Consider the following 15299-nt stretch of genomic DNA (forward strand, 5'->3'; position numbering starts at 1 on the left):
ACTAACATTAGCCTGCTATTCAATAGATAAGAAACCACTAACATTAGCCTGCTATTCAATAGATAAGAAACCACTAACATTAGCCTGCTATTCAATGGATAAGAAACCACTAACATTAGCCTGCTATTCAAGAAACCACTAACATTAGCCTGCTATTCAACAGATAAGAAACCACTAACATTAGCCTGCTATTCAAGAAACCACTAACAGTAGCCTGCTATTCAATAGATAAGAAACCACTAACATTAGCCTGCTATTCAAGAAACCACTAACATTAGCCTGCTATTCAATGGATAAGAAACCACTAACATTAGCCTGCTATTCAATAGATAAGAAACCACTAACATTAGCCTTCTATTCAATAGATAAGAAACCACTAGCATTAGCCTGCTATTCAATAGATAAGAAACCACTAACATTACCCTGCTATTCATGGATAAGAAACCACTAACATTACCCTGCTATTCAATAGATAAGAAACCACTAACATTAGCCTGCTATTCAATAAATAAGAAACCACTAACATTAGCCTGCTATTCAATAGATAAGAAACCACTAACATTAGCCTGCTATTCAAGAAACCACTAACATTAGCCTGCTATTCATGGATAAGAAACCACTAACATTAGCCTGCTATTCAATAGATAAGAAACCACTAACATTAGCCTGCTATTCAATAGATAAGAAACCACTAACATTAGCCTGCTATTCAATGGATAAGAAACCACTAACATTAGCCTGCTATTCAAGAAACCACTAACATTAGCCTGCTATTCAATGGATAAGAAACCACTAACATTAGCCTGCTATTCAATAGATAAGAAACCACTAACATTAGCCTGCTATTCAATAGATAAGAAACCACTAACATTAGCCTGCTATTCAATAGATAAGAAACCACTAGCATTAGCCTGCTATTCAATAGATAAGAAACCACTAACATTAGCCTGCTATTCATGGATAAGAAACCACTAACATTAGCCTGCTATTCATGGATAAGAAACCACTAACATTAGCCTGCTATTCAATGGATAAGAAACCACTAACATTAGCCTGCTATTCAATAGATAAGAAACCACTAACATTACCCTGCTATTCATGGATAAGAAACCACTAACATTACCCTGCTATTCAATAGATAAGAAACCACTAACATTAGCCTGCTATTCAATAAATAAGAAACCACTAACATTAGCCTGCTATTCAATAGATAAGAAACCACTAACATTAGCCTGCTATTCAATAGAGTGGCTGTTTTTTTTCTGAGTTACCACCATAAATCTAGAGAATGCCAGACTTTGATGACAAAGTTTGATGGCAAAATTTGCCCACATAGGACCGCTGCGCCACCTTCACAAGATGAGTCCAAAAATGTCTTAATATGCAAGGGAGAAATGTATACTGTAGCTAAGAATGTAATACTAAGTGTATGTTGTGTAGTAAGCCGTTAGTAGCCCATGTGCCTCACCCTAATAATTTGGTCTATTTTCACCAACATGGTATTGTAAACACACGTTAGTAGTGGTGGTGCTTGGCTTGCACATACAAATTCAGCACACACAACATGACGTTTATCTTTTTCTGCTGGCATGCATCCCACATTTTGTTGTTGTTTGCCCCACCAAGATTTACATGCTAACATCGCCACTGGGTGGGCCTATGCCCTCCCATGGCTTCGCCCCTGCCCAGTCATTTGAAATTCATTGATGAGGGCCTAATGAATGTATTTTAATTGACTAATTTCCTTCTATGAACTGTAACTCAGTGAAATCGTAGAAATGGTTGCATGTTGCGTTTATATTTTGTTCCAGTTACGATCCAGGTGTGCAAAGCCCTTAGATACTTACCCAGAAACACTCATAGCTTTAATCACTGCCAAAGGAGCTTCTACAAAGGATTGACTCAGGGGTGTGAATGCTTTATGAAAATCAGACATTTCTGCATTTCATTTTCAATAAATTTACAACTATTTCTAAAAACATGTTTTCACTTTGGGGCATTGTGTGTAGATGGGTGAGATGTTTGAATTTATTTAACCCATTTTGAATTCAGGCTGTAACACAAGAAAATGTGGCATAAGTCAAGGGGTATGAATACTTTCTGAAGGCACTTTAGCTACTCCAGTGTTTATAATTAATGTATAAATACATACAGTCAAACTCTTGGTGATGTATTCATCTCTGTCTGAATGTCAGGTCCAGAGAGCGCAGACGAACATTCTCCTGACACAAATAGCACACAGGTTAATACACACCCACCTGTGTTCTCATCAACCTCCAATATATGTGAACAGTACCTCGAGGTCAGCGTCGGTGATGCAGTTGTACCTCAAGTCCAGACCTGTCAATCAACAACACACGTGTGCATCTCAATATCTCGACTTCCTCTACCTGCAATGATCAGAGAACGAGACAGGTGAAAACATGATATCCCTGTGCTTCCATGCGTTCACCTATTCTATTCACTCACTTCTCAGAGCAGATGAAGAGGTTCCCACTTGAGACTTTTGTTAGAATGCAGCCAATGCAAGCTATGTATTGTCTCAACAGTAAACATGACCTAGCTACCTGTAACTGAGTCGTTGTCTCAGAGGGGTCTGGACAGAGTGAGTGTGATGTCCCTACGGAATGCAGAGACAGGCTGGGGTTGTTTAAGCTCATTTGTGAAGGAAAAGTGAACGCCAGTACAAGTAGAAAATGAACTGTGCATGATACTGCGAACCTACCCCGTCTTCCCCTCCGTCTCATGCAGGAATTCTAAAATGTTCCATTGGCTGGTAGTTATTTTTCTTGGCAGACAGATTAGTAAACAAACTCCTGTAATACCCATAGAAGAGACTAGGCTAGCTGCAAATATAACAAACCCAGGCCCAGGACAAGAATAAAATGTTTACGTTCCTATGGCAAAACATGCGCTGGGAAAACCAAAATGCAAGGGGAGAACGTGCGCCAACATTCATTAGAATTAATTCTCTGAAATTGTTTTTTAAAAATCAACACTATTTAAAAATGTTAACTCTTTAATCCACAATGATGTAAAATGTTCAAAGGGGAAATTGCATCCTAGTGGTGCATCTATAAAGATACTGAAATGTTGTGGAAAGGATGAGAAAGCCCAGAGATTTCAGATATTTATTCCTCAGAATAAAGAATAAAGCTGTTTATTTGAAGAAAAAAAATGTAGACTTTTCATAATTATCCATCCTATCTCAACATAACCTCTAGCTTATACATAAGCCCCATGTTACTGAGACGTGGGTTTAAAACCAGAACAATGAACAGAGAACCATCAGAGAAATGTAAGCCAGCATACGGTGAGCCTGGCTCTTCTGTGGGGTAGGTCCTCAGTGACTCTCACTTAACTATATACAGCAATTAAAAACACACCAGAAAAATAAAATACTTTTAGATCGGAGATGGAGAGAATTACATGACATATTAACATCGCCACTATTCACACAGTTCTATATCTGACTACAGCTGAATCATATGTGATCTAGTCGAATCGGCGGGCTGACTCCAGGCCTGAAAGAGTAACGTTAGGGTCTGGGTTAGGGGTCAGGGCAGAGGTCGTTGTCCAATGTTCTAATGATGATGATCTGCTCTATATTTTCGGCGGGGGAGACTGGGGAAGAGAAGGAGAGGGAAGATGTATGCAGCTGCTCCACTAGAACACAGAGAGGGTTAGGGCTCAAGTTAGGTGTCGCGGGCTCAAGGTTGTCTGGTTCCTCGGGGTCTGAGTTGTCTGGTTCCTCAGGCACAGGGCTGGGCGCATCGCGGGAGATCATTCCCTGGTGATCAATAGGAATGTTGTGGTGGAGAGCACCTTCTGGAACATCCACTGGAGAACACACACACACACACATTAAAGAGATTGAACGAGATCTTAAGCACTTACAAACTTGTAACATATAACATGTAACATGTACGCGTTGGAATCCGTAACATATCATGCGAATTGCAGAACGTAGCATATCATACAAAATGGATGACGTACACAATAGTAAACCATTTTCAGGGGCCTGTTTTGGCTCGTGAGCACTACTTTCAAAACTACTAGCTGAAATGATACAAAACCTTTATAACATAGATACAGTGCATTTGGAAAGTATTCAGACACCTCCCCCTTTTGTTAACCCCCCCCCCATCAATCTACACCCAACACCCCATAATGACGTATTATTGATAATGTACATAAAAAAAACGGAAATTTTACATTTACATAAGTATTCACACCCTTTACTCAGTACTTTTTTGAATGACATTTTGCAGTGATTACAGCCTTGAGTCTTCTTGGGTATGACGCTACATGCTTAGCACACCTGTATTTGGGCAGTTTCTCCTATTCTTCTCTGCAGATCCTCTCAAGTGCTGTCAGGTTGGATGGGGAGTGTCGCTGTACAGCTATTTTCAGGTCTCTCCAGAGATGATCAATCGGGTTCAAGTCCGGGCTCTGGCTGGGCCACTCAAGGACATTCAGAAACTTGTCCCAAAGCCACTCCTGTGTTGTCTTGGCTGTGAGCTTAGGGTCATTTTCCTGTTGGAATGTGAACCGTCGCCCCCAGTCTGAGGTTCTGAACGCTCTGGAGCAGGTTTTCATCAAGGATCTCTCTCTTTCCCTCGATCCTGACTAGTCTCCCATTCCCTGCCGCTGAAAAACATCCACACAGCATGATGCTGCCACCGCCATGCCGTAGAGATGGTGCCATGTTTTCTCCAGACATGACGCTTGGCATTCAGGCGAAAGAGTTCAATCTTTGTTTCATCAGACCAGAGCATCTTGTTTCTCATGGTCTGAGAGTCCTTCAGGTGCCTTTTGGCAAACTCAAAGTGGGCTGTCATGTAACTTTTACTGAAGAGTGGCTTCCTTCTGGCCACTACCATAAAGGCCTGATTGGTGGAGTTCTGCAGAGATGGTTGTCCTTCAATTTTAGAATAAGGCTGTAACGTAACAACATGTGGAAAAGGTCTGAATACTTTTCGAATGCACTGTATAGTGCCTTGAAAATGTTTTCAGAACCCTTGGATTTCTTCACATGAGGCAATATCTCTCGCTGCCAAATGTGCTTCTAACAAGTACGTATTCAGCTCCTTCAGTCAAGAAGCGAATACTATATTTTAGCAATTACATTTTTTGATAATTTTTTTAAAACAAAAGTATTGTGTAGATTTTGGACAATGTATTTATTTTTTAATCCCACTTTGTAACACAATAAAATCAAGAATAATTTTACAAGGCAGTGTAGATTGTAAAAGAGATAGAAGACACAGACAGAATCTCACCTAAGTGTTGTCTCTCTTGGTGTTTCTTCAGGCTGCTCATGCCAGCGTAGGTGTTTCCACACAGCTCACATGTCACACGCTGCTTAACAGCTGGATCTCCACCTACACACACCGCATATATCCCCTCATTCTCTACAACTAGGGCCAGGAGTCTTTCCTGGTCAAGTCACATAGTCATGAAAAGCAAAGGGCCATATCTATAATCTCAAAATAAGCTCCTTTATCAGTCTATCCCTCCTTCTTCATCCTGTTAAATACCTACACCTCTCTCTCCTCTCCCCTCTCTCTCCAACCTGTGTTTCCTCCTCACTCTCTCCAACCTGTGTTTCCTCCTCACTCTCTCCAACCTGTGTTTCCTCCTCACTCTCTCCAACCTGTGTTTCCTCCTCACTCTCTCCAACCTGTGTTTCCTCCTCACTCTCTCCAACCTGTGTTTCCTCCTCACTCTCTCCAACCTGTGTTTCCTCCTCACTCTCTCCAACCTGTGTTTCCTCCTCACTCTCTCCAACCTGTGTTTCCTCCTCACTCTCTCCAACCTGTGTTTCCTCCTCACTCTCTCCAACCTGTGTTTCCTCCTCACTCTCTCCAACCTGTGTTTCCTCCTCACTCTCTCCAACCTGTGTTTCCTCCTCACTTTCTCCAACCTGTGTTTCCTCCTCACTCTCTCCAACCTGTGTTTCCTCCTCACTCTCTCCAACCTGTGTTTCCTCCTCACTCTCTCCAACCTGTGTTTCCTCCTCACTCTCTCCAACCTGTGTTTCCTCCTCACTCTCTCCAACCTGTGTTTCCTCCTCACTCTCTCCAACCTGTGTTTTCTCCTCACTCTCTCCAACCTGTGTTTCCTCCTCACTCTCTCCAACCTGTGTTTCCTCCTCACTCTCTCCAACCTGTGTTTCCTCCTCACTCTCTCCAACCTGTGTTTCCTCCTCACTCTCTCCAACCTGTGTTTCCTCCTCACTCTCTCCAACCTGTGTTTCCTCCTCACTCTCTCCAACCTGTGTTTCCTCCTCACTCTCTCCAACCTGTGTTTCCTCCTCACTCTCTCCAACCTGTGTTTCCTCCTCACTCTCTCCAACCTGTGTTTCCTCCTCACTCTCTCCAACCTGTGTTTCCTCCTCACTCTCTCCAACCTGTGTTTCCTCCTCACTTTCTCCAACCTGTGTTTCCTCCTCACTCTCTCCAACCTGTGTTTCCTCCTCACTCTCTCCAACCTGTGTTTCCTCCTCACTCTCTCCAACCTGTGTTTCCTCCTCACTCTCTCCAACCTGTGTTTCCTCCTCACTCTCTCCAACCTGTGTTTCCTCCTCACTCTCTCCAACCTGTGTTTCCTCCTCACTCTCTCCAACCTGTGTTTTCTCCTCACTCTCTCCAACCTGTGTTTCCTCCTCACTCTCTCCAACCTGTGTTTCCTCCTCACTCTCTCCAACCTGTGTTTCCTCCTCACTCTCTCCAACCTGTGTTTTCTCCTCACTCTCTCCACTCCAGGGCAGAAACCCTTCTAGAACACAGTAGATATACTAATAACTAACAGACAGACAGTGATGGATTTGACAGCTGGACACTTCGCGCTTGTCACTCACTCACTCCGTTGCTGTTACTATTTATTTACCTAAGCTGCTCAACCATGTCACTCCCCACTTTAGCGCATTCCATAGTCTATACTGTATACTCTTACTGTGATATATTGCAAACATGACTATTTTCTTCCTTTACTACTTTTTATAACTTGTATTTGTTTTATAAATGTGTATTGCACGGTTGAGGAGCTTGTAACTAAGCATTTCACTGTGCCATTTACACCCTGTATCCAGTGCACGTGACCAAAAACTTTGATTTGATCTTTTCCCTTGGATGAAGTCAACGTTGTTGGTTCTCACGTGTGCGCGTTACGAAGACTCACCGGTGTGGATGCGAGAGTGTTTGTTGAGTTCTCGTTTGGTAATGAAGGCCCTCTGACACACCAGACATTCATGTGGCGCTTCACCTGGAAAACACACAGACAACCACAGGTCAGAGAAGACAGGGACCCCTGCTCGCTCTCACACTTACACTCTCCTTGCCTCAGTGGGTTACCTGTGTGTTTGCGTTTGTGTGTGATGAGAGAAGAAGAGACGGAGAAGGCCACCCCACAGGTGTCACATTGGTAAGGTTTCTCTCCTGTGTGGACCCTAATGTGATAGGTCAGAGTGCTGGCCTGGGCAAAACCCTTCCCACACCGTTCACACACATACGGCTTCTCTCCACTGTGCTTCCTATATGGACACACACACACACACACAGTTAGATAGATGAACTCACATTCGGCTTCTCTTCACTGTGCTTCCTATATACACACACACACAGTTAGATAAGTCTTTCAGTGTTGCTGCTTGTTATAGACCCCCCTCAGCCCCCAGCTGTACCCTGGACACCATGTGTGAATTAATTGCCCCCCATTTATCTTCAGAGTTCGTACTGTTAGGTGACCTAAACTGGAATATGCTGAACACCACGGCCGTCCTACAATCTAAGCTAGATGCCCTCAATCTCACACAAATTATCAAGGAACCTACCAGGTACAACCCTAAATCTGTAAACACGGACACCCTCATAGATATCATCCTGACCAACCTGCCCTCTAAATACACCTCTGCTGTCTTCAACCAGGATCTCAGCGATCACTGCCTGCGTCCGAAATGGGTCTGCGGTCAAACGACCACCCCTCATCATTGTCAAACGCTCCCTAAAACACTTCAGCGAGCAGGCCTTTCCAATCGACCTGGCCCGGGTATCCTGGAAGGATATTGATCTCATTCTGTCAGTAGAGGATGCCTGGTTATTCTTTAAAAAGTGCCTTCCTCACCATCTTCAATAAGCATGAAAAATGTTGTACTAAGAACAGATAAAGTCCTTGGTTCACTCCAGACTTGACTGCCCTTGACCAGCACAAAAACATCCTGTGGCGTACTGCATTAGCATCGAATAGCCCCCACGATATGCAACTTTTCAGGGAAGTTAGGAACCAATATACACAGGCAGTTAGGAAAGCAAAGGCTAGCTTTTTCAAACAGAAATGTGCATCCTGTAGCACAAACTCCCAAAATATCTGGGACACTAAAGTCCATGGCGAATAAGAGCACCCCCATCCAGCTGCCCACTGCACTGAGGCTAGGAAAGACACCACCGATAAATCTACGATAATCGAGAATTTTCAATAAGCATTTTTCTACGGCTGGCCATGCTTTCCACCTGGCTAACCCTACCCAGGCCAACAGCTCTGCACCCCCCACAACAACTTGCCCAAGCCTCCCCCACTTCTCCTTCACCCAAATCCAGATTGCTGATGTTCTGAAAGAGCTGCAAAATCTGGACCCCTACAAATCAGCTGTGCTAGACAATCTGGACCCTCTCTTTCTAAAATTATCAGCCACAATTGTTGCAACCCCTATTACTAGCCTGTTCAACCTCTCGTTCGTATCGTCTGAGATTCCTAAAGATTGGAAAGCTGCCGCGGTCATCCCCCTCTTAAAAGGGGGAGACTCTAGACCCAGACTGTTACAGACCTATATCCATCCTACCCTGCCTTTCTAAAGTCTTCCAAAGCCAAGTTGACAAACAGATCACCGACCATTTCGAATCCCACAGTACCTTCTCCGCTATGCAATCAGGTTTCAGAGCTGGTCATGGATGCACCTCAGCCACGCTCAAGGTCCTAAACGATATCATAACCGCCATCAATAAAAGACAATACTGTGCAGCCGTATTCATCAACCTGGCCAAGGCTTTCGACTCTGTCAATCACTGCATTCTTATCGGCAGACTCAACAGCCTTGGTTTCTCAAATGACTGCCTCGTCTGGTTCATCAACTACTTCTCAGATAGAGTTCATAACAAATCGGTAATCAACATTTTTGGAGGCCGATTACATTGCACTCCCTAAGGAGACTGCGTGGCAGGCTGACCACCTGTTACGCGAGTGCAGCAAGGAGCCAGGGTAAGTTGCTAGCTAGCATTAAACTTATCTTATAAAAAACAATCAATCAATCTTAACATAATCACTAGTTAACTACACATGGTTGATGATATTACTAGTTTATCTAGCTTGTCCTGCGTTGCATATAATCGATGCGGTGCCTGTTAATTTATCATTGAATCACAGCCTACTGCACCAAACGGGTGATGATTTTACAAGAGCATTTGCCAAAAAAGCACTGTCATTGCACCAATGTACCGAACCATAAACATCAACACCTTTCTTAAAAATCAATACACAAGTATATTTTTTTTAAACCTGTATATTGAGTTAGAAGAAATTAATGTTAGCAGGCAATATTAACTAAGGAAATTGTGTCACTTCTCTTGCGTTCTGTGCAAGCAGAGTCAGGGTATATGCAGCAGTTTGGGCTGCCATAATGTTGTAATTGTCATTATTACAAATACCGATTAATCGGTATCAGCTTTTTTTGGTCCTCCAATAATCAGTTTCGGCGTTGAAAAATCACAATCGGTCGACTTCTACATTTTGTATACTTCTGGCCCTTCTTTGGACACTGTGTTAGCAAACCTCCTGACGAGCTTCAATGCCATACAACACTCCTTCCGTGGCAACCAACTGCTCTTAAATGCAAGTAAAACTAAATGCATGCTCTTCAACCGATCGCTGCCCGCACCCGCCTGCCCGTCTAGCATCACTACTCTGGACGGTTCTGACTTCTGAATATGTGGACAACTACAAATACCTAGGTGTCTGGTTAGACTGTAAACTCTCCTTCCAGACTCACATTAAGCATCTCCAATCCAAAATTGAAACTAGAATCGGCTTCCTATTTCGCAACAAAGCCTCCTTAACTTATGCTGCTAAACATACCCTCGTAAAACTGACTATCCTACCGATCATTGACTTTGGCGATGTCATCTGTTTTGTCACCAAAGCCCCATATACTACCCACCACTGCGACCTATATGCTCTCGTTAGCTGGCCCTCGCATCATATTCGTCGCCAAACCCACTGGCTCCAGGTCATCTATAAAAGTCTGTGCTAGGTAAAGCTCCGCCTTATCTCAGCTCACTGGTCACCATAGCAACACCCACCTGTAGCATGCGCTCGAGCAGGTATATTTCACTGTTCATCCCCAAAGCATACTCCTCCTTTGGCCGCCTTTCCTTCCAGTTCTCTGCTGCCAATGACTGGAATGAATTGCAAAAAACACTGAAGCTGGAGACATATCTCCCTCACTAACTTAAAGCATTAGCTGTCAGAGCAGCTTACCAATCATTGCACCTGTACACAGCCCATCTGTAAATAACCCACCCAACTACCTCATCCCCATATTGTTATTTTTTTTCTTTCTCCTTTGCACCCCAGTATCTCTACTTGCACATCATCTTCTGCACATCCATCACTCCACTGTTTATGCTAAATTATAATTATTTCACCACAATGGCCTATTTATTGCCTTACCTCCCTAATCTTACTACATTTGCACACACTGTATATAGATTTTTATATTGTGTTATTGACTGTACGTTTGTTTATCCCATGTGTAACTCTGTGTTTGTGTCGGACTGCTTTACTTTATCTTGGCCAGGTCACAGTTGTAAATGAGAACTTGTTCTCAACTGGCCTACCTGGTTAAATAAAAGTTTAAACATTTAAACATTTAAAAAGGATAAACACAAATAGGCCATCTTTCCACACAGTCCTCCTACCTGCTGTGGATCTTGTAGTTAGATGAGGTAGTGAACTGCAGCCCACATTGTTCACAGGTGTAAGGCTTCTCTTCTCCATGGTACATTCTACAGTGAGCCACCAACTGACACTTCTGGGTAAAACCCTTGTCACACTGAGAACATGCAAAAGGCTTCTCTCCTAGGAAGGCAGAGAGACAGTTAGGGTCCCACCTGTGTGTATTTGTGTGTCTCACCTGTGTGTATGTGTGTGTGTGTGTGTGTATCTCACCTGTGTGTATGCGGAGGTGAATCTTGAGCTGGTTTCCCTGTGTGAAGGCTCGGGAACAGAAGAGACACTGGAAAGGTTTCACTCCTTTATGGATCCTCATGTGTCTCCTCAGACTACTGATCTCAGAGAACTCATTGTTACACTCTGCACACACCGGCTTCTCTTTCACTTTCACCTGTTGGTTCTTCAACCCAGCCTTCCCCTTATCATAATTTCGCTCATTCACCTCTCCATCGCTTGATCTGTTCTCCTTCAGTTTCCCTCTTCCTCTGCCCCTCCCTCTCTTTCCTCCTCTCCTCTCTCCACTACTCATCCTCTTCCTCTTGACAAGTTTCAGTGACGATGGGCTGAGGTCTGTCTGGTTCTCCTCGACGATCTGAGGGTCTGATGCTTCTAACGACAGATCCCTTCCCCTTCCTCTCCCCCTGCCTCTCCCCCTGCCTCTCCCCCTCTGGGGCTGGGTGACTTTTGCGTCATCTGGAATGTCGTCATGGCTAGCTGATGTTTGGTTACTTGGCAAGGTTTGGTTTTCAGGTGAGGTCTGGTTTCTAGGTGTGGCCTTGGGCTTTCTTCCCTTCCTCTTCCTGGCTCCTCTCCGGGGGGATGTTGGGGGGCTTGGGGAGGGAGGGATGTACTCTGGATCTTCCCTCTCTTCCTCCTCCCCCCTCATTCCTTCCCTCTCCTCATCCTTCTCTACAGAGCCCACTCCAGAAAGGCAGGACAGAGGTTTGATTACTTCTGGGCTGGGGGGTAAGAGAGGGGAGGAGGGTGAGGGAGCGGAGGGGGTGTGTGTGGCTGACTCTATCCTCGTCTTCTGTTGGCTGTCTGTTTTGTCTTTCAGGAGACGCTCCGCCTCCCTCATCCCCAAGAACACTGCTGCTCTCAGCACGGCCTCAGACTCCTCACTGTTATGGTCAACCACAGATAAACGAGAGCAATAACAGATGAACAACAATAATGTATTATACATAGTTATTGTGATACTAAAATTGTGGTGTAGTCATATTATTCAGGGGAATTGGTGAATAGGGGAGCTTACACACCTTTTGATTTGGCGAATAGTGTTTCCACACCTATTGCTAAATTAGCCTTGTACACACCAGTGTAGTTATGTACTGACCTGTTAGTGTGTAGTTCTCCAGTATAGATGTATTTCAGCAGGGTGTCCAGGGCCTGCTCACTGACAAACTCAGGGTTAAGGGTCGTGACCCGGTGACCTCTGTCAGGCAGTGCCGAGAAGAACCCGCTGAATGCCGCCAGGACATTACGGTGCGCTCGGAACAGTGTGTCGCCCACAACGACCGTGATGTCACACAGAACGTTGCTTTCCCGCTGCCAACGCAGCTGCTCCAACAGGTGCTCGCTGTGGGCCTGCTGTGACATCACTGCTTCACGCCAGGGTCAAACTGCCTGGAGGATAATTCATTTCAATGGGGTTGTTTAACTATGAGTGCTTTACCTATACTAATAAAACTTCATGGCATAGGAGGTTGTGTGTAATTTTTCACTGACAGTGCAGGCTAGGACAGGGCCAACCTCTGACAGTATTTAAAGCGTTTCTCTTTTATGCTAATTGAATATATTACTACCAGTCTTTTTACAACCATGTCCCATGTTACTGTTTCACTTAATTTTAAAAACGTTTATTTAACTAGGCAAGTCAGTTAAGAACAAATTATTATTTAAAATATGGCCTACCAAAATGCCTCCTGCGGGGACAGGGACCAGGGATTAAAAATAAATACAATAAAAATATAGGACAAAACACACATCAAAACAAGAGACAACAACACTATATAAAGAGAGACCTAAGACAACAACATAGCAAAGCAGCAACATGGTAGCAGCACAAAACATGGTACAAACATTATTGGGCACAGACACCAGCACAAAGGGCAAGAAGGTAGAGACAACAATACATCACACAAAGCAGCCACAACTGTCAGTAAGAGTGTCCATGATTGAGGTCTTTGAATAAAGAGATTCAGATAAAACTGTCCAGTTTGAGTGTTTGTTGCAGCTCGTTCCAGTCGCTAACTGCAGCGAACTGAATAGACGAGTGACCCAGGGATGTGTGTGCTTTGGGGACCTTTAACAGAATGTGACTGGCATTGTATGTGGAGGATGAGGGCTGCAGTAGATATCTCAGATGGGGGGGGAGTGAGGCTTAAGAGGGTTTTATAAATAAGCATCAACCACTGGTTCTTGTGCCTGGTATACAGAGATGACCAGTTTACAGAGGAGTAGAGTGCAGTGATGTGTCCTATAAGGAGCATTGGTGGCAAGCATTCATCAAGAACATTTAAAACATTTGTACATGTCCATCTTTTCTCTACCAAAATATTTGTTTTATCTATTCATCTAGCTATTGCCGTTGTTCTGGTTGGTTCTTTACTTGTCTCTCCCCCAGCAGTATTATAGCTACATTTACATAAATACACATACTCACCCTTTATAATAGCGTTATTGTTTGGTTGAAAATACCAGGTGTTGTTCTGTTGGGATAAAATTAAGTGATTGAAATGAATACACATTACGGAAACACTCATCTCATTGTACTCTGTAGCAACAAAGTAGATCCCAGAGTAACGTTAACGCTATGAAAATAAAAGTTCATCACGAAACCTTACAATGGCTTACTGCACCCACAGGAATCTGCGCAAATTAGCTACATTTTATTTTACCATGATTATATCAATGACATTGATTCAATATCTATTCTTGTATACTGGGCAGATAAACGTTTACGGAGCTTGAAACCATTTACTTAATGTGAAGTTTAGCTAGGTTAGGCCCACTTGGTTATCGAGGATGAGCGCGCTAACGTTAATAACAACGGGCTCTTATTTCGAAATGCGACGAGTACGCGGTAAACTACGTGGGGAAGTTTTAAAATAACCGGGCATTCGGTTGCGTAATCACACGGATACGTATAACATTGAAACATATCAAATGTAGAAATTAAGCACAGAAACGTGTGTAAAATGACAATACCTTATAATCCCTTTGATTGAGTAGCCATTTTATGATGACGTCAAGGCACGACTACTCTCGCGAGGTTTGGAACTAGAGAGCAATAGTATATTATTTATTTTATTTAACCTTTATTTAACTAAAAATATATTTACAGTGACGGCCTACCAAAAGGCCCCCTGTGGGGACGGGGGGCTGGGATTAAAAATAAATATAGGACAAAACACACATCACGACAAAAGAGACCTAAAGCAACAACATAGCATGGTAGCAGCACAAAACATGGTATAAACGTTATTGGGCACAAACAGCACAAAGGGAAAGAAGGTAGAGACAATAATACACCACACAAAGCAGCCACGGCTGTCAGTAAGATTGTCCATGATTGAGTCTTTGAATGAAGAGATTGAGATAAAACTTGATTACAGCTCATTCCAGTCGCTAGCTGCAGCACCATACTAAATGGCGTCTTTTAGTGAATTTTGAAGCATATTTGTAATTTTAAACAAACGCTTCATAATTCATGAAGGTGATTTTAATTTAATGATATCATAGAAGAAAACGTATAAGATCTCCTAAACCTGTGTTAACCTATAAACGTATTTTCTGCGTTTATCCCAAAACTAAAACCCCTGAATGAAGAGGTAAATCATTTGCGGGTTTTAAGATTATAAAGTGCCGAGCTCTAAATACATTCTCGTCACTTTCTTTGTTACATCAACATTTTGACATGAAATGGAAAGACAAACACGTTACCACCACATATAGAACAATGATCCAAATATTTCACCAGATGTATAAATATTAAGCATCCGGATTGCGTTTCCACTCACTACCAAAGATGGTGATGAGAGGAAGCCCAGTGGGAGATGGAACGAGATGGATTTTGGACAACATTCTTCAAATTTTCTAATCAATGAAACATGTGATCTCCATACAGTTTTCTGTTTCCAAAACTACAATCTGTAACAGACTGAACTGCCTTTTGTATACTTTACCAAAGTTTTACAAATGTATTTGTTTCGGAGTGCAAGGGCAATTTGAGTTATTGTACACTTGTACTTCAAAGTAGGCGTTCCCTAACGGACATATGCAAATAGACGCCA

The 15299-nt window shown here is 43.1% G+C and overlaps 1 protein-coding gene across 1 annotated transcript; it reads right to left on the reverse strand.

Moving 5' to 3' along the window:
• Nucleotides 1–3117: 3117 nt before the first annotated feature.
• On the reverse strand, nucleotides 3118–14271 carry LOC139366954 (myoneurin-like). Its single transcript, XM_071104749.1, has 9 exons — nucleotides 14215–14271; nucleotides 13670–13715; nucleotides 12341–12630; nucleotides 11221–12125; nucleotides 10971–11130; nucleotides 7356–7534; nucleotides 7183–7266; nucleotides 5283–5384; nucleotides 3118–3840 (listed from the first exon to the last, which is right to left on the reverse strand). Exons 3-9 carry the CDS (start codon nucleotides 12601–12603, stop codon nucleotides 3551–3553), a joined length of 1983 nt encoding a protein of 660 aa, XP_070960850.1. The 5' UTR covers nucleotides 12604–12630; nucleotides 13670–13715; nucleotides 14215–14271; the 3' UTR covers nucleotides 3118–3550.
• Between the last annotated feature and the right edge of the window lie 1028 nt (nucleotides 14272–15299).

Source organism: Oncorhynchus clarkii, chromosome 15 (assembly GCF_045791955.1).
Source record: "Oncorhynchus clarkii lewisi isolate Uvic-CL-2024 chromosome 15, UVic_Ocla_1.0, whole genome shotgun sequence".
Lineage (NCBI taxonomy): Eukaryota > Metazoa > Chordata > Actinopteri > Salmoniformes > Salmonidae > Oncorhynchus > Oncorhynchus clarkii.